Below are 24,340 nucleotides of genomic sequence, written 5' to 3' on the forward strand. Positions count from 1 at the left end.
CTTTCCTAACCCCGACCCTCTCTCTGAGCATCATCTAGCTCAGCTCACTGTTCAATTCACTGCTCAAGAATAATTAAATTACTGACTACTTGTAGTATCAGGGATTTCTCAGACAGCGGCGATGAAAGCAACACATCTGGCATTATGAAAAGGAAATTAAATGACAGCTTTCCTGATGCAACAACAGTAATGGTCATCTCTGCCTAGCAATGCGACTTATTCATATTCAGGTATCATCTTCGGAATGACTCTTTAGTGCATTATGAACGTGTAGTAAGAGGGGTCCAGGCTTGAAAGTTGCAGCCTGACAACAACGCTAATTTAAGGAGAAGAAAAGAGCTGACGGAGGCCACTGAAAGATGGAACCAATAGAATATGTTTTGCAGGTAAGAAGTGATATTTGTTTCTTTCTTATTGCCAGACATGTTTGTGGTGATGTACTGATACACCAGTAGCCGGTCCAAGGACAAGATTGTAAACCCGCCCATCCAGGGCTACACAGCTGTTATAACTGAATTGTGTGACTCTGAATGAAGCACAAGGTTGCTAGATCAACACTAGCGACCTTAAAATGGAGATCCTGGAAACTTTCTTTACCTGGATGGAATTGCATGAAGACTGGAAAAGAAGAGCAGGTCTGAGCTACTAGGCAATTTGTTTTTCATGTTTACATGATTAGGGGATTTACATTTCTTTTTTATTATAGATTTAATAATAGATGAATTTACTTTAGATAGAACTTATAGACAGAGCTATAGAGGTTTACTATAGATTAAGATTGAGCAACTTAAACTGCAATTTCAGGATTTGCTATTGAAGAATGTTTCAGTGATCACCAATTTATGTAAGAGTACAAAGTGTGACAACCAACCAAGGTCGACCTCAGGGCTGGACTGGGACAAAACAATTGGCCGGGCATTTTTCATCCAAGCAGCCCAGGATGATAACTAGCTGGATCGCTGAACAAGAAATGAACCACTGGGCTGCTGCCAATGTTTGTATGGCCGCTGCCAGTGGCCCAAACGTGCATCAAAATGAGTGGTATTCCAGATTACCAATCCAGGTGTGATCTACCCAAATTATTTTAATACAATTGTTATTATTATTTTACACACCTGTTTTTAGTATTTCTCGGCTGGGATGTAGGAGCAATATCTTTTCTATAATGATAAAACAGGTGTGAATCATGTCATATGTCTACTTCTTTTTAGTTTGTACGCATGTTATGTGAGGGGTATTTCACTGAATGGGTAGAAAATATATTCACTGGTCACTGGTATGGTCAAAGTGCTCCTTCTATCTTAGCAACATAAAAGAAAGCATTGCAATGATTTTGGTGATTTTTGACAGTGTGCTGTTTTTGTAATGTTTTGAAATTATGTACGGACACCACTATCTACTGTATTAGATATATCATTCATCTGCCTTACCTTCATTCACCATATTGTAATCTAAAATCACGTTAGACTTCAGTGCTCTCCTGCTGTAATAATGCAAATTTCAGTTTGGAGGAAAAGAGTTTATGCGATTTTTAAATTATGGTGATTATGTTATTACCTCAAATCATGTGAGGCGTAAAACCTCCAAATTCATTTTAGCCACCAGGGTCACTGTTGGCCTCAATACAAATTTAGCGGGAAATAAAAGTTTATTTTGCCCGTTTATGAAGAACAAAGCATCTGAAATGGAAACTACGAAGAAAATAGTTTCAGTTCCTAAATAGCTTCGTATAATTTTGCTAACTTCATGAACTGAAGCAAAAATTGCATCTTTGTCCAAATACTTGGACACAGATGTCTCAGTATTACATGTGAGAAAAACATACAATTACAACCTGTTACACTAAATATGCAAAAAGACAACAAAAAGGATACAACAGATAAAATAAATTTATTTGTGTCCTGATAATATGACTTCAGCTAAAACACATTTGCAGTATAATTAAAATCGCAAGAGAGAAAGAAAAATAAAACAAAGCAAACTCTGCAGGAAGCTTTATAATGCATATTTGAGACAAACAGTAAACTTTTTCCCAAGAACACTCAGGCTGGTCAGTGGTCAGAGCTTATTCATCTCAATTGCGAGTCTCTTCTGCCAGAAATAGTAATCATCAACACTGAAAGACAAACAGTAACTCATTTAAACTGAAACATCATCCATAAAGTGAAGATGAAAAATGTTCAATTATTTCTGCTGAAATCAAAGTGGAAAGTGGTGTAAACAATCATTTTGTCATGTTGTCTAATAACCCATAAATGTAGAAAAGAACATTTCTGTTACTTACCTGCAATAACACAGGGTATCAGCATGAAACGCAATATCTGAAGGGCTTTGTGTAACTGGGACTCAAGCCCAAGACTTACTGTCCTGTCACCATACTTTATCTACAAAATAAAGAGAAACATTTTACAGAGGGAGGTCTCACCTGAGCAATGGGTCAAAATCTTTATTGTATGCATAAATATTATTTTGAAGTTTGAAAGGCAACTGTTTGTTACCAATACAGCTGAAAAGTCTGTTTACCCTCATGATACATGGTTATCTCAGTTTCAGGTTTCTCCTCTAGAAAACCTCAAACTGAGAACTTTGATGTTGTCATCTCCACAAAGAAAGGAAGTTTTCTAAAGAACACCTCACCATACAACGGGTTCAGTTTGTTTTTTCCTCTGTTACTTATCTCGCTTGGTGTAGCATAAAAGAAAGATTTACCAGTAACTCCTCAAATTCATGGTTGGATGGGCTTTTAAATCCACAGGTGAAAAGTCAGTGTTGGTCCAGGTTCTTTGGCTTCCATGATGCACTGGTATTTTGTATTGTCTTGAATGCCCACACTGATACTCTTCTATCATCATCTCCAGGTTGTCTGCTTTTTTCTGAAACATCAAGAGAAACAAAAGCTGAGCTCTGATGAACAGACGTCACATGTTGAGCATGTGTAGTTCAAGAAAACATTACCTGAATGGTGATGTGGACATCTTCCCCTGTCCTTGTGGCTGTGAAGCTGGTAAAACTCAGGGTCTGGAACGTAGGAGAGTTTTGTGGAGCAGGCTAAGGTTTCATTGGCTAGTTTCACAAACAGGTGCTGCTAGAAAAACTCCTAGCTGCAGGTGAATCGTAGGTGAGGTACTGCAATGAAATTAAATAAACACAAAAGACAGCACGACATGACTAAAGCAGGACATAAGATTATGACATGGGTTTGTCAGATCTCCAGATCTATCCTCCAAAGAATGTTCAGAGCTCATGTATGAAAACATCTTGATGTCATTTCAAAGGCACATTGTTTGTGCTACAGACCCACCTGAGAGCTGATTTTCTGGGAAGTCTGACATCCTGCATTGCGTGGCTGTGGACGACCCCTTCAACAAAGTTAAGGTGAGACCCCATGAGTGTGATCTTCCTCTTCCCACTGCAGGAGAAGAAGCAGGATTTAGTCAGAGCAGAGGGACAGCAAGGAAAAAAATCATCTGATCCCACACTCCTTTTGAACAGTAAGCATAACCCACTTTTTATCAATGCTTAACAGTGTGAATTATTCAGACTGTGTTTTAAACATGATTTATTTAATAGAGTCGTGAGAGATGTCCAAAAACATTTCCTCCAAATTTAACAGTTTCATTTAATAAGATCTTTTTATGTTTAGATGTTCTGTTGTTCTCAGCTTGATTAAGAAACTCACTAATAGGACTTATTGCTATCTGGAGCTGATCCAACATGAAAGAGCAAAGCTTGCAGGTCTGGGTGGGAATGAAGGTGCGCTCATTCACATACATGCACTTGCACAGGTGGGGAAGGAGTTGTAGGAGGTAAAGAAGATGCCAGTTTATACTACTAACAATGTTTCACTTGAACTAAGAGTTCTCCACATACTAGTGTAGTCCGCATCTGAATTCAAAGGACTGAATGATTACTTTAGCATAGATGATATGCTGCAAACTAAAGTGTGTGATGGACTCAAAGCTAACAAATTACGCCATGTATTCATTCTGCAGATAGCAGAACATAAAAAGGTGGCTGACTGAGGCTACAGAGCTGCGGACTCCAACAGGAAGTAGTCTTAGGGTGACAGATACTGCTTTCTCAACCATGAGGTTCAGTAAAACCAGCCTAGGTCAAACCAATGCAAAACTTCCTTCCTCTTATGATAAATATATCTGTTCTCTTACAGCAGGATGTAGCAGCACGTGATACTGATGTGATGTCAAAACACTTTCTGAGATGTTAACAGATAGAAGTTCTGTATCTTCTGTAACTTGTGTGTTTTTAGGAGGTTTCAGCAAAACTAAACATACTTGATCCAGCTGCTGCTGGGAGTAATGTTGGTGCATGATGGTAATGAGCTGTAGGTGATTTTAGCTTTGCCATGGCAACGACCATCTGGGAGGAGAAGACATACCCTGACCACACCTTTGATATCTGAAGTGGGAATGTGGAACATCAGACTGAAACCAGTGTTGTCCCAAACAGGAGATCTGACCAGAACACAAAGAGAGAAACAGAGTCACTAACATCATCATAACATGCAGAAAACCCCAAGAAAGCTGAGCAGCAAAGTCTTCCTTAAAACGATTAAATGTTAATCTGTATTTTATGAGTTTAATACATCCTTTATTTTATTTGGATTACAAAGTAAACAGTAAATTCAGATTTAAAGACAAGCTCATAGATTCAGATCATTCCACAAAATAGTGAACATTTACTTTAAAGTCCACAAATGCATAAAGAAGCAAAACACTCAGCTTTAGTTTCAGGTTTACACTCTGACAGTCTCCCTGAGCAACGGTGATGACATGCAAAATGTGTGACATTTTAACTTCAGGTGTTTATTCATCATTTTCAGATTGACGCTTTTCACTGTAGATGAAAAATAATATTTTTGACCAAGGAGCCTAAACCCCCAAAGCTACACATTATTATCTACATTTGATAGCACATATAAAACATCATGAGGACTTCATTTTAGTGGAAGAACTTCAACAAAAGAGTTTCCAGTTTCTTTAGGAAAAGCTGTCCTCATTCATAAAACTAGATGGTCGCTCATAAAAGCTGTTAAACTGTAGAATATGTGAGTTTATAATGTGGCTGATGTTTCCCTGGAAACATTTCTGCTCTTTAACATGTCATTTATATCCAAAGCACAAACTCTCACATGTAAGTAAGTAAAATGTATTTATATAGCACATTTCACAGATAAAAATCTCAAAGTGCTTCATAATAAAACCAGAAAAATAAGTTAAATATTATAAAATATTAAAAAAAATTAATTAAAAGCTTGTTTGTATAAAAATATCTTCAGCTGCTTTTTAAAGGAGTCAATGGAGTCTAGACAGCATAAAGACAATGGAAGAGAGTTCCACAGCCTTGGTGCCAGTGCCTGAAAAGCCCGATCCCAACGTGTTTTGAATCTCGTATGTGGGACCAACAGTAACCTCTGACCTGATGACCTAAGTGCTCGGGATGAAGCATGAGGTTTCAACAGGTCAGAGATGTTCTGGGGAGCCATGCAGAGCTCTAAAAGTTAGGGCTAAAATTTTTAAAATGAACCCTTTAAATTTATTGGCAACCAATGAAGAGAAGCCAAACCAAGAGTAATATGTGACCTTTTGTTTGTGCCAGTTAAAAGTCTTGCCGCAGCATTCTGTACAGTCTGAAGGCGATCCAAAGCTGATTTGTTGAGAAAGGTATAAAGACCGTTACAATAATCGAAACGAGAAGAGATAAAAGGATGAATAATCATCTCAAGTTCTGCCTTTGACACCAGTAGTCTGAGTTTAGAAATGTTTCTTAAATGATAAAAACAGTTCTGGACCAGTTGTTTAGAGTGTTTCTCAAGAGACATTGAACTGTCAAATAGAACACCTAAGTTTCTGAGACTCGACTGAAATGAAGGGCCTAAAAAACTGATATGCTGCCTAATTTCTGAGAACGTGATCAGGAGCAATAGTCAAAGTTTCTGTTTTATCTGTATTTAACTGGAGGAAACTGTCATTTAACCATTCTTTGATTTCAGACAGACAATTATTTAAACAAGTGTGTGTGTGTGTGTGTAAAGTGACTCACTCTTTTGGAGCACAGTCAGTATCTGCCTGGATCCTCACTGCAGTCACATCATCGAGGTTACGACCTGACAGCACTGCGTGGTTTCTACCGTAGAAAGACACCACACTGGGAGTGATGGAGGAGATCTCTGGGATCTGACAGTAAGACACAAAATGATCAGTTTTAATCCAGTGCCATCTGCTGATGTTAGAAGCTCTGATGAACATGAATAAGGTGTCAGAGGAACAACGAGTTTGAGGACTGAGGTTCAGACTCACAGAGAAGTTCTTCCCAGACTGCACATTTTGGCAAACACTGTCCTGCAGGAGGAAGCAGAGAGAATCAATATGGCAGGTTTAATGTCACTGTCTAAAGAAACTATGTAGAACTGATGAGAATGGAACTTCTGTCTTATTTACAAGGAAAACATTTAATCTAAATTTTTGTCAAGCAACTGAATTTGCATTTGTGAGTTGTCATAATCAGTTAACATATTATTGTATATAATATTGCTGCTTTTGTGAAGCCATAGATATCTGAACGTTGGACCAACCCACTCTTAATAATGGTAGACAAATCTCAAAAGTAATGTAAACTTAAAGTGGAAGATTTAATGAAGAAAATCCTGAACTAGGTAAACTAAAGACATGAATTATTACATTGATCTCTGTTTGATCGGCCCAGGAACATCTGTTTATGTTCCATCTACAACCAGCTTTGACGCACTGCTGACACCTGAAGAGAAACAATCACATATTAGTGTTGAAATCATCAAGAAAATGATTATGTCCAAAAATACAACATACAACAAAGAGACTCCTCAGTAGTAATGCATTCTTCTTGGTGATGACACATAATGTTGTGTTATTAGTGATCCATCTTCATAATCTTTATAATCTGGACTTGAACTTACAAGACTGAACTTGGTGGTCCACTGATGTCAGAGCAGTTGGTCAACCTCAGCTGTTCTGACAGTTGTGTTGAACCAAGTCTAAATTTCACTGTGACATGCAGACCTGTTAAATAAAAAAATAACATGATCAATGTCATAGCCTTCAATTACTAATTTTTAAACACATGTGTAATGAGTTGCACAGTTTATAATAACAAACAGCTCAGATTTGTCAACTAGTAAAGAGTATTCATCTGTCAGAGTCAGCTCTGTAATGTTTCTATTTTGCTGGTTGGGAGATGTTGCAAATCAGTAAGCAGGTCTGACTGCAAAGTATTTAATTTATGAAAAGTCACTGACCATCAGCAGGAAGTGTACGATCAGACAGGATGCAGGTGCATTGTGGGAACTGTGGAGGAGGGTTATTTGAAGCACAAATTGAGCCAGACCTTGCAGCGAACTGACAGATAAAGTTAGACGACACTTCTTGGCCCACGATCAGGTGTGTGTGCATTTTTAGTAAAACCTGAAAATGAAGAACATAAGTGACAAATACCTGAAAGCCACAAATGATCACAGTCCCGAGTGTGTTTGTAAGCTGTACCTGTCCATTTGTGTCCTTTTCAACTTTGTGAGAAATCATTTTGTGTTGGGACTCATCAGGAATGGACAGCCAGTCTGAATCTGTGCAGTCATCTTCAAATGTGCAGCTAGGAGAAGAAGAAGAAATGATCACCCAGTCCAGAATTGTTTGAAGACGTCAGCTGCACATGTTGTTTCTCTCACCTGCTTTTAGAGCCACACCAACCACAGTATGGATCCTGTGCAGACCAACACTCCTGCACATTTGTGTATGTGCTGCACTTTGACACAGGAACTCGCTTCATCTAGAACAACAAACACTTTAAAATGCAGCACAGGTACATGTGACATTAAGATAATCAGTAAATAATATAAGTACCTGGTTTCTAAATGGCACATACACATGTTTACGATCCACTGGATCCAGATGTAATTTGGGAATCACTTTGCGGTCATCACTGGTCCTGTAGAGCACCGTGGGACAGGCGGCGTGATACTTCCTGTCCACAGACAGCTGACAACAAGAATTTGTGAAAACAAGAATTTATTTATTTAATTTTACTTTGTGCTGAAACATATTCGACTTGCAGTTATATAATAGATATAGGCATAATGTGTAGACTCTTGGCTTTCATTTAAAGGTATCCACATTCAAACTGGATGAAGAGTTAAAGAGTTTCAGCTCCTTAACATGTGCCATCCTCTGTTTAAAGGGACCAAAAGTAATTGGATAAATGACTAAAAGGCTATTTCATGGGCAGATGTGGGCAATTCCTTCACCATGTGATGATCAGTTGAGTAGATAAAAGGCCTGGAGTTGATTTGAAGAGTGGTGTTTGTATTTGGAAGATCTTGCTGCGAACAGACAACATGCAGTCAAAAGAGCTCTCCATGCAGGTTAAATGAGCCATCTTTAAGCTGCGAAAACATCTGTACATCATCTGTGAAACATGATGGAGGGTGTGTGATGGCGTGCATGGCTGCCAGTGGAACTGGGACATTATTGTTTATTTATGATGTGACACAGGACAGAAGCAGCTGAATGAACTCTGTGGTGTTCAGAGACTTACTGTCTGCTCAAATCCAGCTAAATGCAGTCAAATTAGTTGGGGCGTGTTTCATAATACAGATGGACAATGACCCAAAACATACAGCCAAAGCAACCCGGGAGTTTATTAAAGCAAAGAAGTGGAATATTCCCATTTGGCCAAGTCAGTTACCAGATCTTGTTCCAACTAAGCATTTCACTTGTTGAAGACTAAACTTCAGACAAAAGGCACACAAATAAGCAACAACAAGGCGTGGCAGGGCATTAAAGAGGAGGAGACCCACAGGCTGTCATTGCCAGCAAAGTGTTTTCAACCAAGTCCAGTTACTTTTGAGCCCCTGAAATGAAGGGATTATGTTGAAAATGCTTTAATTCCTGACGTCTTGATGCATGTTCAATCATCCAGGTAAGTAAATCTCCAAAAGTTGGTTCTGTTCATCTGGACGTTGTGTTTTCAGTGGGAGAAACGTTTCGTCACTTATCCAAGTGACTTCTTCAGTCTCAGCTGACTGCAGGTTCCCCCAATCTTATAAGCAGAGTCCTGGCCTGACGAGGTTGCTCTTCTGTGTTGTGCCATCCGCTTCGCCAGAGGTTGTTTGGTTTCCCCGATGTATAAATCCTGGCAATCCTCCTGGCACTTAACAGCGTACACTATGTTACTCTGTTTATGTCGGGGGACCCGATCCTTGGGGTGGACCAATTTTTGGCGCAGCGTGTTTTGGGGTTTGAAAGCTACAGAGACACGGTGTTTAGAAAAAATGCATCTCAACTGCTCCGATACTCCTGACACATATGGGATCACTACAGGTTTTCGCTTAGGCAGCAGTTGTCCTTCTCTCCTGGATCAGCTGGAGCTTTCTTTAGGTGCCTTGCCAGCTTTGACAAATGTCCAGCTGTGATGACCATATGTACTCAGGGCCTTCTTGATGTGATGTTCTTCTGCTCCTCTGGGGATGGTGTTGGCTCTATGTTGTAGCGTCCTGATGACACCCAATTTATGCTCCAGTGGATGATGAGAGTCCAACCTTAAATACTGATCCGTATGCGTAGGTTTACGGTACACATCAGCTTTTAGATTTCCCCATTACTGATGGAAATCTCAGTCTAAGAAGGCTAAACTTCCACTTTTCACATCCTCCCTGGTGAATTTGATGTGTCGGTCCACAGAGTTAATGTGATCCGTGAAATGTGTTACGTCCTGAGATTTGATTTTCATCCAGGTGTCATCCACATATCTGAACCAATGACTTGGTGGTGTTCCAGGGTAGGATAACAAAGCCCTCTTTTCCACTGCTACAGGCAGAAACATGGGTGTGCGATGGGTTCCCCACTTTCACCCATCGTGGCCAATTTGTACAGGGAAGAACTGACCCTTGTATGTGAAGTAGGTGGAATGAAGACACAGTACCAAAAGCAAACACACTTGGTCGATGCTGAGAGTGGTCCTGTTGCTGAGGTTGGGGTCATCCTGTAATGTCTTACGAACTACCTCCAACGCTTCCGTGACTGGGATGCAAGTGAAGAGAGATGTAACATCGTACGAGACCATGGTTTCATCTGCCTCCATGGTAACATCTCTCACCTTCTCAACAAAATCCAAGGTGTTCTGGTCGTGGTGCTCAGAGCTGCCTACCAGCGGGTTGAGGATCGAAGCCAGAAACTTGGAAATGTTATAGGTGACCGAGTTGATCATACAGACAATCGGTCTTAAAGGAGCACCCTGCTTATGTATCTTTAGTAAACCATACAGACTTGGTGTAGATTCCCCTGGGTGTAGCCTGTGGTATGAGGTCCGGTCAATAGCATTGTCTCGTTCTAACTGCTTCTGACAGTCTATCACCCTCTTCCTGTAGCCACTGCCTGGGTCTCGTTTCAGGGGCTCATAAGTATTTTCATCACCGAGCAGTGACAAAATTTTCTCATGATAGTCTTTCTGGTTTAGCAAAACTGTGCACCTACCCTTGTCTGCTGGAAGGATGATAATGTTGTTGTCATTACCAAGTGATGTGAGTGCCTTCCTCTCCTCCATGGTGATGTTAGATGCTGGGGGCTTTGCATTGCTGAGAAAGTATCGGCCTGAGTGACGAAACCTTTCTCCCACTGAAAACGCTACGTTCAGATGAACAGAATCAACTTTTGGAGATTTAATTCCTGACATTTTTATGCAATCTTTATGGTCAGCCGAGTGAACTAAAGCTGAAAGTCTGCACTTCAACTGCATCTGAGTGGTTTCCTTTACCAAAAGAGCCATAATTCAATAAAAGCACCCCCCCCAAAAAAGAAAAAAAAGTATCTCCTTCTTCTTTTTAGGATACAAATTGTGTTTCTGACTGTGTCATAGCAGGGCCGAAGTCTTCACTCATACAAAAAACTCAGTCGCCATCTTATCATATTTGTGTTGGACAACCTCATTTTGACAAATATTGATCATGTACAGGCCTCAGCGTCTCTATGGGATTACCAACAGCAGAGACAGTGAATCCCACCATAGTAACATATAGGTAGCCAACACTAGCAATGCATCAGTCTGATATTAGCATCAGAGATTCTTCCAGTCATGGTTCAAAAAGTGAGATCAGGTGTGGGTCAAGCTAATCAGTCCTGTGATGTTCAGTGTTTAATGTGTCAACTGTTCGCAGCTGTGTACCTGTTGCTAACTGGTGAGAACTAACATAGCCCTGAGGAAGATAACGGGAAGAGAGCAGTCTGGAGGTATTTAAAACCTGCAACATCAACTGTTTTCTTATTTGTATGTTTTCAATAGTTTCTCACTACATTTCAAACTTCTTCTTGTTTACTTTCTAACTTTCGTCATATCAGTAAAATACTTGTTTAGAAGCTTTTAGTGCTTTCATGGTCACATCTCTCATCTCTCCACTCCACAAACAACACCTGCATGTGTGTGAGCAGATAAACTCACAGTGAGACTGAGAGCACACAAGTGAAACCACAAGTGACTGCAGTTTGCAGCAAAGACTTCAACAATGAAATAAAATGAGACTAGTTCAAATAAGTAAGCCAAAAAAAATCATAAATAATTGAACTTTAAAAAGCTTTGTTTGTTATTCATCTTGGGTCAGTGTTTGTTTGTGATTTTATTAATAGATGCTAATTCAACAAATATATTTTGGTGACACAACTATTTTTCATGTTTGTTTCATGTGAGGAATCCAGCACATTTCAGGATGATGAAATGGCATTTAGATGTACTGATGTAATGGTACTTAAGATGTTTCGTTTCATACACACCTTAATGAGCTGCCCGTCTCCTGTCCCAATGAAGAAAACTATCCAGCCTCTCTGCCTCACTGCCAGCACAGAGGTCATGTAGCTGTGCCTGAAGAGGACTGCCTTTGGTTTCAGGATCTTTGGCCGAGAAACAAACACACTGATCATCAGATCTGATACTTTAGATATCTTTAGATTAGAATTCAAGATGGTTAAAATAGAAGTAAGCTGTCATCACTCCAAACCTAATGAAGTGCTTTAAATTTATGAACCCAAACAGCACATCCATTATTTGTGTTTACACCTTGTATAATCACATACATGAACATGATTCAAATATGAAATAATGCTCAATAAACTGAATTGACTATGATGCAATTTTCTCATATATAATTAAAAAATGTGCTATTTCAAGAGAGTGATGCTGATTTTGTGCCTTGTGTTTTGTTCATATCATTTCATGAAGTATGTGGATACTGATAATGAATCTTTATCAAGTCATATGAGAGCACAGTGACCATAACTGACATCTGTCACCACAGCAGCAACTCTGTAAGTGACTAATTAACTTACCTCTCACTAGGAGCATGACAGTGTGGGGACAGTGGGACTGAGAATTTAGAGCTCTCTCTCCCTCTGTCAAAGGAGTTTGCAAAGAGAAAGCATCTGGACTTCTTTAAGTTGCTTGAAGACGTTTCACCTCTCATCCGAGAAGCTTCTTCAGTTCTAAGGTCAAATGGCCGAGAGTCCCAGATTTAAACCCAGTGGGAGTATCCCCCCAAGGAGGGACAAAGGACCCCCCTGGTGATCCTCTAATCACATGCGCCAAGGTGTGAAAGTTTCACCTCTCGGATGAGAGGTGAATCGTCTTCAAGCAACTTAAAGAAGTCCAGACGCTTTTTCTTTGCAAACTCCTTTGACTACGATGACCTGGATGACTGAGAATCTTCACAGACATCTCTCTCCCTCTCTTTATTTATGAACAAGTGATGTATTCTCTCCACCTGTCTAAGCGACACACACAGCATACACCCCTAGTTATACACAGACATCTATGGGTGCACTAAGATTCGTTTCATGGAATATAAATGGAGCTGGCTCCAGAGAAAAGAGGTTAAAAATATTTAACCAACTCAAAAAACTACAGGCAGATGTTGTCCTTTTACAAGAGACCCACAGACCTCTTAGAGGCTCGAATGAACTTAAAACACCTGAGTTTCCTAATGTGTTCTCAGCTTGTTATAATTCTAGACAAAGGGGAGTAGCAATTTTAATACATAAAAAAATTAATTTCACAGTACTCGATACAGTTATAGATCCAGAGGGCAGATTCTTAATCATTAAACTATCTATACTTGATAAAAAGCTATGTATTGTAAGTGTATATGGTCCAAATGTTGATGATCCCTCATTCTTTCACAGTTTTTTCAGTGCACTCTCTGAACACTTAGATGGCGCACTTGTTCTTGGAGGCGACCTCAACCTTGGACTAAATGAAGGAATGGATAGGCTCAATACAGCAGGAACTCAGCGTAATTGGCAGTCCACAAATATAATCAAACAGTATATGAGCGACTTTGGTCTTTGCGATGCATGGCGCTCCCTTCACCCCACCAGTAAGGAATATACTTTTTTCTCACATGTTCATCACTCCTACTCTCGTCTGGATTATTTTTTGGTCAGCAGCTCACTGCTGAGTGACATTTCAGACACTGAGATTCATCCTATAGCTGTCAGCGATCATGCTCCTGTATCTTTAACACTAATGCACAAGAATAATACTACGCCAAGTAAAAACTGGAGATTTAATACATCACTGCTTAAAGATGAAGACTTTATTAAATATTTTAAAAAAGAGTGGACTTCATATTTAGACTTTAATGACACTCCCGGAACATCAGCTTCTGTTTTATGGGAAGCAGGGAAAGCTGTGATGAGAGGTAAAATAATTTCTTTCTCATCACATAAAAAGAAAAAAGAAAACAAAAATATTCAGGAATTAGAAAAAACCATCAAATCACTAGAAGAAGCCTTCGCGTCCCACCAAGATCAGGAAACACTGAACAAAATACGCAAAACAAAACTAGAATTAAATGAGATAATTGATAAAAAAACAAAATTCTTAGTACAAAGACTACGCTTACAAAATTATGAACATAGTAATAAATCCGGCCAATTTCTAGCAAACCAGCTAAAAATAAATAAAGAAAAAACAACTATATGTGCTGTTCAAGATTCATCTGGGAACACAGTATATGAACCGAAACAAATAAACAACATTTTCAGGGATTTCTATAAAACGTTGTATTCACCACAAATAAACCCATCTAAAAAGGAAATTGATCAGTTTTTAGACAACATAACTCTCCCAAAATTATTAGACACTCAAGCAATGGCACTGGATTCGCCACTGACATCAGGTGAACTCCAGGAAGCCCTGATAAGTATGCCCAATAATAAGGCTCCAGGTCCAGACGGCTTTCCTGCAGAATTCTACAAAGAATTCTGGACGATTCTAGCACCAGTTTTTTACAGAACGTTGTTGGAAATCAAAGAAAATGGCAGACTTCCATCAAATATGAATTCTGCAAACATTAATCTCCTGCTAAAACCAGGCAAAGACCCTGTATATCCCTCAAGCTATCGTCCAATATCCCTTATAAATGTAGACCTCAAAATTATCTGCAAAGCTCTCTCGAAGAGACTAGAGAAAATAACCCCCCTCTTAATTCATCCTGACCAAACTGGTTTCATAAAAGGTAGGCACTCATCAACTAATACACGTAGATTACTTAATTTGATAGACTACTCATACAGTAAAAATCTTGAAACTACAATATTTTCTTTAGATGCAGAAAAAGCGTTTGACAGAGTTAACTGGAAATTTCTATTTGCAACTTTACATAAATTTGGTTTTGGATCTTCTTTCATCAACTGGTTAAAAATATTATATAATTCCCCAACAGCTTGTGTCAGAACAAATGACCAGACATCCTCCAGCTTCTGTCTCCTGAGGGGCACCAGGCAGGGATGCCCACTCTCCCCTTCACTGTTTGCAATTTTTATCGAACCACTAGCAGCAGCACTTAGACAGAATTCAGTAATTAAGGGCATAAAATGCAAGAACATGGAACATAAAATCAGCCTTTATGCGGATGATGTGTTACTCTTTCTCCAAAATTCACAAACCAATATCTCTGGGGTGATTGAACTGATAAACTCTTTTGCAAGAATATCAGATTACTCAATTAACTGGTCAAAATCTACAGTCCTTCCGATTAATTGCTCCTCCCATAATTCCTCTTCTACTCCACTGCAATCGGGAAATATAAAATATTTAGGTATTAATGTTTCTCCCAAGCTTGCAGATCTAACTAAATTAAACCATATCCCACTTTTAAAGAAAGTAGAAGGTGATCTGGCTAGGTGGAAATGTCTACCCATATCACTCATGGGAAGGGTTGCCGCTATAAAAATGATGGTATTACCAAAAATAAATTATTTATTCTCAATGATCCCAACTAAACCGCCGCAAGATTGGTTCAGATCTCTAGATTCATACATGTCCAAATTCCTTTGGAAAAATAAGCCCCAACGTATAAGCTTAAAAACACTACAAAAGACCAAGGATAAAGGAGGATTAGAACTAACTAACTTTCAGCACTACTTCTTAGCCAACAGGCTTCAGTTTATCTCAGGATGGCAAAAACATACCCTCTTAGATGAACCTTGGCTAGATGTAGAACAAGCACTTTGCAATAATCTAGAGATTTCAGATCTACCATTTATCAGCTCAAACATCCAACGACATGAATGCTTCAAAAGCATCAACATCAGCTCCTCTCTGACAGCATGGTGGGAGTTTCTGAAGTTGACTGAGTCTTCATTAATCCCATGCAAACGTACACCTATCTGGAACAACCCTGACATATTACAAAACAATAATATGACAAACTTTTCAGATTGGAGTGGTAAAGGAATCAAATATTTAGAACATATACTAGAAGGAACAGAATTTATTTAATTTGACAGACTAGTTACACAATATGGGATCAACAAGAAAAGATTTTTAGAATATCAACAAATTAAATCCATAATAAAAAAGAGATTTAAACCGGGTCAAGTTGAACTACAAACACCACCAAGTGTGGTTCAATTTCTTACTCTTAAAACCCCCAAATTACTATCCAAAATATACAGAATGCTTTCTAAAACAGATGAATCAATATCACTTCCTATTGCAAAATGGGAAGCGGATTTATCAGTTAACTTAGACCAAAACTTCTGGTCTCAGATTTGCTTAAAAACCTTTCATCTAATTAGAAATCCCAGTCTTCAATTAATTCAATACAAAATACTACATAGAGTGCACTATACAGGTCATCGGATGTTCAAGATGGGCTTTACGTCTACCAACAACTGCTCACACTGCCAAACCAATTCACCGGACAATTATATCCACGCACTTTGGTTCTGTCCACCAGTTCAGAAGTTTTGGCGCGAGATATGTGAAGACTTACCAAAGTGTCTGAAATGTAACATTCCAACTTCCCCTTTAGTATGTTTGTTGGGCAGCTTAGATAATGTCACTCCGGAAAAGAATATAGCCCATATGGTTTTCACTGCCCTATGCATAGCCAAGAAAACAGTCCTCATGAACTGGAAAAATAAAAATAATCTTAATTCTAACCAATATAGAAATTATCTATTAGATTACATTAGTCTTGATACAGCCTCTGCCACCACATCAGATCAATTGCTCTGGGCTCCTTTGATCAGCTCCATCACCTAGTGGGGGTGGGGGGTCTTAGTTTGGTCCCACCTTCGCTGTTGTGATTGGTGTGGGGGTAGGGACAGGCTTAGGGCATCGAGGGGTTCCCCGGGAGCATCTTCCTTGGGGGGCTCAACCCGGGGTAGCGGTCATGGCCAATTAGGGGCTCTGTTGGCTCTTAGGTGACGGTTTCCTCGTGGCTGCGTGCAGCAGGGCTAGGGGAGGGTCTGTGCTGACGGACGTGGGTTACTGACCTGGTAGCCTGGCTGCCCCTGGGTGGGTCCGGGATGGGCGTGAGGTTCTGGGGCACTCCGTCTCTGGGCTGGGGCCCTGGCCAAGCCTCAGGGGCTTGGGTCCTGGTTGGTGTGTTGCCGGGGTTGTGGGCGGGTGGGTGTATGGGGGCCCAGTCCTGGCGCAGGGTGCCGCCTGTGCATCGAACCACCTGGGGGGCTCTTCAACTGGTGGGGGAGGTTGTCACATCCTGCAGGAGCCTTCCTCTCTTCAGGAACTCTCTCTGCAGGAGGGGGAGATACAGGAGAGGTGGAGGAAGATCTCAGCCTGGGCGTCTATTGTCTTGTGTAGTCTGGAAGATGAGTGGATGATGGGGTGGGTGCAGTTTTCTCTGTGGTGGGGTCGGGTGGACTGTCCCGGGCTCTGTGGGGCCGGGTGGCGCTGCTGCACCGGGCCCCGGTCCGGATGGGCCTGGGCCCCCCTTTCCCTGGCGGGTTGCAGAGTATGGGGGTGCCTACTGGGGTCAGCGGGGGAGCTGGCCCCAGGGAGGGGTCACTTGCCCCTCCCTTCCTTCCCTCCCCATCTCCAGCTGCCTCCCTCTTCCCGCTCCACCACAATCACTCACACATGCAGGGACTTGGGATAGGGGTGTGTCACCAGGGTGCAGAGGAGACATCCCCCCCCTCTGTCCCCTTCTGGCTGCCTCTGCCTCAATTTTATCCCACAACTTAGACATTCACATTACTCACACTCTTATTGCACATACATATAGGATCTTGGGGGTGGGCACGCTACACGGACTCCAAATTACCATCAGGGTGTACACCTCACCCCTAGCGTCGTTGCCCACCTCTCAATTTTAAATACACGTAGACATTGAGGGCTAGCAGGAGGGGCTATACGCTTACCTGCTGCTCTGGCAGGTAGCTCCATGCCCTCCTGGGTTTTAAATGCACCTTAGAACACACATACATCAACACTACATATGAGCGGGTGGAGGGAGGTTTGGAGTCTTTCCCACACCCCCGTTCTCTGCGGCCTGCTGGAGCGGGGGGGCTAGGAGGAAGAGTTGGCCGTCCGACTGGGGTCTGGAAGGTGGGGCCTCCCTGCTGCTGCGGAGTCGGGGCGGTCTGCTTCTCCCCACCGCAGGGAAAAGGGTAACACCACCTGGGTCTGGGCGCAGCAAGGGTACCTAGACCTGGGGCTTAGAGTATGCTTGGGGAGTGTGATTGTGTGTACAGTGTCTCTCTATGTCTGTCTCCACGTTGGGTGAGTGTTGAGTAATTGTATATGAGAGCATGAGGGTGGGAATAGATGTTTGTATCTGTGTGTGCCTGTTTGTCTGTGTCTATATGTCAGGTTGGGTATCAGACGCCACCTCTCTGGGGACATCTCAGGCCCTCCAAGGTTTGGAGGCCCATCTCCCCCTACTACTTCCCCTGCCGGTGGCAGACGCCCTCAGACATCGGTGCGTTGGTGGTTCTTTGTGTCCGGGGGTGGGCGCCCAGGTACCCACCGGCTCACTCCTTGGCGGCTGCTTTATGGAGCCTGGGGCTCGCTCGGGCCACTTCGGGGATGGGGTGCCCTCGGCCTCTCGGCCCGGGGATCGGTCACTCAGGCACAGCTGGCTGCCGGCGGAGCTCACGGCACGTCACTGCAACCCCCCTGGCTTCTGCTCCGCGGCTGCTGAGTGACCCCTCATCTGGGACTCTCCTCAGCTCTTTCTGGGATAGTGGCGCGGCTGCCCCTCTGTTGGTCTTCCTTGGTCTCTTGTGTTCTGGGGGCCTCTGGATGTCTGGAGTTTTGATCTCCTCCATACCTGCTTCATGCCCTTGAGGATGGGGCAGTGGTCCCCCACACCCTCTAGCAGATCATTACATGAAGGAACCTTTTAAAAACAAGCGCGTTCATGCTCACAGGTGTACACACGGGTGATCACACACACAAACTACACCCTTTTTGGCTCCTACCTCAAAGCACACTGTGCGCTGTCGATCTCACGTGCTGCACAATAATGTTTAATATTTAGTATTTACTGTCATATTCCCATATATCATTGTGATCTTGTTTATTACTCTCGTTTTCTTCTGCTTGCTTTCTTTTTTCTTTCCCAACAGGTGATCCAGGTGATCGATATATGTATTTTTTGTCTGCTTATTCTGTTGGTTTTTGTTTTTTGCCCTTTTTCCCCCGTCCCTCTTCTCAGGTTTTTTTTTCTTTCCCTCTTTCTTTCTCCCCTTTCTTTCCCCCAGTCAAGTCTGTCCCGTATTCAGCAAGTGAAAATAAAATAAACAATAAAAGGTGAATCAAATGGACCATTACGGCAAGGCTGGGATGGTCAATTTGGTAAAGTAAATCCGTTGGGCATCTTTCTTCGCCTTTAGACAATAATTCTGATGGCAAAAGAACCAAACGGGACAGGTTTAAAAAAAAAAAAAAAAAAAAAAAAAAAAAAGAATTTAGAGCCCCACCGGTACGAGGGACTGTTGTAATGCTGTAATGGAAAGTGTCTTTTTGTTTATTTCCAAGTAATCACTGTTATGTTTAGAATGGTGTCAATAAATTGGTTGAGTGACTGAACTATAATTCCAAAAAGGTAACAGCTCTCTCATTCCACCTACACCCCTTACAAATGAAAGAAAATGTTTAGTTGTTGTTTAGTAATGTTTAGTCCATCTCGTAATGGGATTTGCCTTCATATCATAGCAACAAAGCAACATTTGTGTATTGAAGAAGACAAAAATAAAATAAAATAAGTAGCAGTAGCAGCTGTTATGATGGCAAAATATTGTAACATAAGCGGAGCTTGGATGGAAGCAGATAGAAATTCTTCCAAGTAATCAGTTGTACTGTCAGCAGTTTCATCTGAAGGTTTATCGTCACTGACTTTAAGCAGCATTTGCTTCTCTGCATGCTGAACCAGCTGTAAGAAAGCCTGTGCATTTCAGGATGATAAAATAATATTTAAAAGACACAATTACATTTTTTACAGTTTGCAAGTTGGCCTTTGTATAATTATGGATGTGTTTATTTAGTTTTTGTTAAAATGTTCAAATCAGAATCAGAATACTTTATTAATCCCAGAAGAAATGATGTCATCACAGTTGCTCCAAAACAGTAAGAATAGAACCTTTGCTAAATTAAATAATGCAATATATTACAAGATATAACAAAATAGCTCCAATTATGAATACTTCAGTATATTATCCAAAGTTGAATATTGATATAGATGAAATTCAGGTACCTTTCTTATTATATTGACTTTATTTTCTCTGCAGAGGACAATAATTAAACACTGTCAGGCAGGTCACCATTGTAGGCTTCCTGAGTACAAACTCTCAAATGTTTTCATGTATTAAACCACAACATGCACTGATCTGACTGAACATGATCAGTGCATGTTGTGTTTGATGACATAAAACATTTGATTAAATCTCATTTAATAAAATGTATTTTAACATATTAGCCCGACTGAACCAAAGTACTTTAATGTTAGTGTCAATGGACTGGTTCTTATATAGCGCTTTTCTACTCTATCTGAGCACTCAAAGCACTTTATACAACTAATTCATTCACCCAATCACGCTTTCTAAGATGTAAGTGCTCACTATCTAACATTCATACTCAGATGGATGTACTGGAGGGCAACACGGGGTTAGTATCTCGCCAAAGGATATGCTGCATTCAGACCGGAGCAGACTGGGATCGAACCACCAACCTTCCTCTTAGTAGCTGACCACCTGACCACCTGAGCCACAGCCATGTCAGTTTGATAAATAAATAATGTGTCTGGAAACTCGTTTAACGTTCACAATTAATAATTTAATATATTATTTACATTTATTATGGCTTCAGAAAATGGAAAAATACTGAAAAACTAGCTGAGGTCAACTATTACCCAGCAACACTCAACAGCCTTCTTTCCACTGAAAATGAAGTCGCAAAAAAGCTTGAAGATTTTATCAATTATAACAAGAGAGCTTGTCAATTTACATGGGGGATAAACACCACCATCATATATGTGATCTTAATTAATTTATCAGATTTCTTAAGTTTTAAGTATCTCTTTTTTTAACCATTACACTGTAATACAGAAAACACTAGTGCTGTGGTTGATTTTTTTTTTTTGTTAAAAAGAAAAAAAGAGTCAAAAGATTTCCAAGAGATGTGGATCAGAAAAGGGTCCCACAGCAGTGCTACATCCCTGCTCACACCTACAAATTTAGGTCTTATGGACTCCAGCTTTCTTTGATGAAGCCCAACATTATTCAGTGAAACCCAATTTGTTCATCACATGCACCAGCAGACACACCAGCACTTCACGTAATTTTGACTCCTTTTTCTGGTGTCGTCAATTAAAACTCTGGAAATAATATGAGTTTTTGTAGAAATTACGTGAGACAAAGTGTCTTTTAAGTGTCTTCTGTTTGGTCTCAGTGAGATTGTATTTATATATATTATATTGTTATTATTTATTATAATGATTGGCTTCTGTTCTTTTTACTATAAAAATACAAATGTGCATTCATTTATTATATATATTTATTGTAGATTTTACGGGTGTTTAGAGCAAATTCTCCTTTTTGAAACAAACATTAAATTTTCATGTGAAGTAGCAGACTGAGTCTGAATCGATTGATGTTTCTAGTTTTGTGACCACACTGTGTAATAAAGTAATCTGCCTCTCTTTGAACATTTTGCTTTCATGAATGTCCACATGAAACTGTGGAGGCACAGGTGGAGACTACATTCAGGAACCATTCAGAACATGTTTAGAAGTTATGCAGTGACCCACCGTCACCGTCACTTCTGATGGCACAGAGGTGTAGAAGTCTGGATCTCTGTCCCCTGCTCTGCTGTAATCAGGGCTGATGTCAAACACCATCAGCTCGGTGTTGGTGTCTCCTCCATCCACACTGAACACGCCGCTCCAAAGCACTGGCTGCTCCCCCGGGATGACCGAGGAGGCCACGAGTCTGCTGCTTTCACCGTCAGAGACACTGAGAGTCGCGCCCCGCAGAGACTTGAGTGTATCAGTTTTGCTTCTTTCGCCTTTGAGCCAAATGAGGCGGACTCTGTTTGTCTGAGCTGATAGCACGTTGGAGAACAGATAGATGGTTGATTTAATCTGAAACCCGTCAGCAAACTCCACATCACCTTTATTTTTGATCCTAGGCGTGTCTGAAGCTCCATCAGTTAGAGAAAATATACCTCCACCCTGTTTGTTATCTGTATTATGAAGGTTGATAGTTTCGGAATCGGAAGGGCACCTCTTTTCAAACGTCCCTTTCTTCTGTATCGCAGTGAGAATATACGTGTCATTTTCTGTTTTCGTCTTCACATCCACCAGAAAGCTGACTGACCTGCTGCTGCTCTTCAGAGGTCCCACCTGGATGTGTTCTCTGTACAGAAGCTTGGAGATGTTCTTCAGGTCCAGAACCTCGCAGTGACCGCAGTCATCGCCAGTCCCACCGCAGCTGATCAGAGAGTCATTCTTTGTGAAAGGCAACAACACGTTGATGCTGAAAGTATCGTTCCAGTCAGCTGTGTCAGAAACCCGGTAAAACTGCACATCATCCTGCTTGTTTCCGGTCTTTAAGATTCCTCTCTGGGTCAGACTGTTGATCAGAGTCAGATCATGGCTCAGCTGGTACAGCCTCTCCTCTGTGGCGATATAAAGCCTGTTGGAGGTTACAGCGAATTGGCGGATGTCTCCATCAAAGGTGAAGCCTCCATCCTCCTCCAGGCACAGACCTGGTTCTCCGCAGAGAACAGAAAGCAGAGCGAGCAGCAGGATCATCTTGTAGCAGCAGTGATACTTGTGCCTGGGACGCCGTCATACACTGAAGCTCTGCATGGCACTCTGCTCTGTGACACAGTGTCTTTAGACACGTGATTTAAAGCGCAGTGGGCCTTTGCTGAAAAGAGAAGTGTTGAAAGTGTGAGGAAGCACGCCAAGCTAATAGAAAAATCGGATTTTAATTTTAAGATTTATCATCATTAAAAGTTTTTCCTCAGCTGTTTTCTCCACTTTCTGCCATGTTTTCAAGTCTGTACAGTTTAGTGTGACAGCAGAACCTGAACAAAATCAAAACAGTGACAGCACTCAGCTGTCACTGTTTTGACAGAACAACAAAGACGACATGGGAAGCTCTGGGAAGCTACTTTCTCAATTTTCGGGCATTTGTTAAATTATCACTGATCAAAATATGACTTCTTCTACTCTAACAGAAACCACCAGACTGTTATTACCCACAAATGTGAAAATGTCCCCCTCTGTACTATCGATGTGGAAACAATATGCGTTTAATGTTGACAGTGCTGCTGTAGGACAGGTCTGTCCTATTGTACTTTCGATAAGTTGGAGAGATCTTCTCAAATTTGAGCTCTAATCACTAATTAGTTAGAAGACCACAATCACATGTTTCTAAATCTGTTAACAGAAACACCAAACTACCACATCACTCTGAGACCGAGATACGAGTGCAGCTTTAATGTACGGAACAAACAGAATGTAAAATTACGTCTTTGTTCATAGTTCATGGTGAACTATGAACAAAGACTTTTAATTTGTTCACAGTTCATAATGTAAATGATTCAAAGAGTCAAAGAAAGACTCTGTAAACAAAGATTAACAGTAGTGTTCCAGTTTAGAATATTGAGCCACATTAAACATATTCAACTGTCTTTCCTAACCCCGACCCTCTCTCTGAGCATCATCTAGCTCAGCTCACTGTTCAATTCACTGATCAAGACAATAATTTAAATTACTGACTACTTGTAGTATCAGGGATTTCTCAGACAGCGGCGATGAAAGCAACACATCTGGCATTATGCAAAGGGAAAATTAAATGACAGCTTTCCTGATGCAACAACAGTAATGGTCATCTCTGCCTAGCAATGCGACTTATTCATATTCAGGTATCATCTTCGGAATGACTCTTTAGTGCATTATGATAACGTGTAGTAAGAGGGGTCCAGGCTTGAAAGTTGCAGCCTGACAACAACGCTAATTTAAGGAGAAGAAAAAGAGCTGACGGAGGCCACTGAAAGATGGAACCAATAGAATATGTTTTGCAGGTAAGCAGTGATATTTGTTTCTTTCTTTATTGCCAGACATGTTTGTGGTGTTGTACTGATACACCAGTAGCCGGTCCAAGGACAAGATTGTAAACCCGCCCATCCAGGGCTACACAGCTGTTATAACTGAATTGTGTGACTCTGAATGAAGCACAAGGTTGCTAGATCAACACTAGCGACCTTAAAATGGAGATCCTGGAAACTTTCTTTACCTGGATGGAATTGCATCAAGACTGGAAAAGAAGAGCAGGTCTGAGCTACTAGGCAATTTGTTTTCTCATGTTTACATGATTAGGGGAGTTTACATTTCTTTTTTTATTATAGATTTAATAATAGATGAATTTACTTTAGATAGAACTTATAGACAGAGCTATAGAGGTTTACTATAGATTTAAGATTGAGCAACTTAAACTGCAATTTCAGGATTTGCTATTGAAGAATGTTTCAGTGATCACCAATTTATGTAAGA

At 40.8% G+C, this 24,340-nt stretch overlaps 1 protein-coding gene and 2 long non-coding RNA genes across 3 annotated transcripts; 1 reads left to right on the top strand and 2 right to left on the bottom strand.

Annotated features, from left to right (window-relative positions):
• Positions 1-2,027: 2,027 nt before the first annotated feature.
• LOC109197820 (uncharacterized) lies at positions 2,028-2,762 on the bottom strand. Its single transcript, XR_002058880.1, has 3 exons — positions 2,710-2,762; positions 2,285-2,384; positions 2,028-2,116 (listed from the first exon to the last, which is right to left on the bottom strand). It is a non-coding gene; the product is annotated as an uncharacterized LOC109197820 (long non-coding RNA).
• A 294-nt stretch (positions 2,763-3,056) lies between these two features.
• On the bottom strand, positions 3,057-22,731 carry LOC102077784 (plexin-C1). The gene is made up of 14 exons (XM_019353598.2): positions 21,587-22,731; positions 11,811-11,927; positions 10,560-10,670; positions 7,893-8,027; positions 7,718-7,818; positions 7,536-7,641; positions 7,292-7,457; positions 6,953-7,055; positions 6,699-6,774; positions 6,318-6,359; positions 6,061-6,194; positions 4,293-4,472; positions 3,302-3,409; positions 3,057-3,126 (listed from the first exon to the last, which is right to left on the bottom strand). The coding sequence occupies exons 1-14, from the start codon at positions 22,589-22,591 to the stop codon at positions 3,057-3,059; spliced, it is 2,454 nt and encodes an 817-aa protein (XP_019209143.1). The 5' UTR covers positions 22,592-22,731.
• LOC112845100 (uncharacterized) lies at positions 10,894-11,813 on the top strand. The gene is made up of 3 exons (XR_003217907.1): positions 10,894-11,273; positions 11,472-11,574; positions 11,728-11,813. It is a non-coding gene; the product is annotated as an uncharacterized LOC112845100 (long non-coding RNA).
• Positions 22,732-24,340: the final 1,609 nt, after the last annotated feature.

This window comes from Oreochromis niloticus, unplaced genomic scaffold (assembly GCF_001858045.2).
Source record: "Oreochromis niloticus isolate F11D_XX unplaced genomic scaffold, O_niloticus_UMD_NMBU tig00003092_pilon, whole genome shotgun sequence".
Lineage (NCBI taxonomy): Eukaryota > Metazoa > Chordata > Actinopteri > Cichliformes > Cichlidae > Oreochromis > Oreochromis niloticus.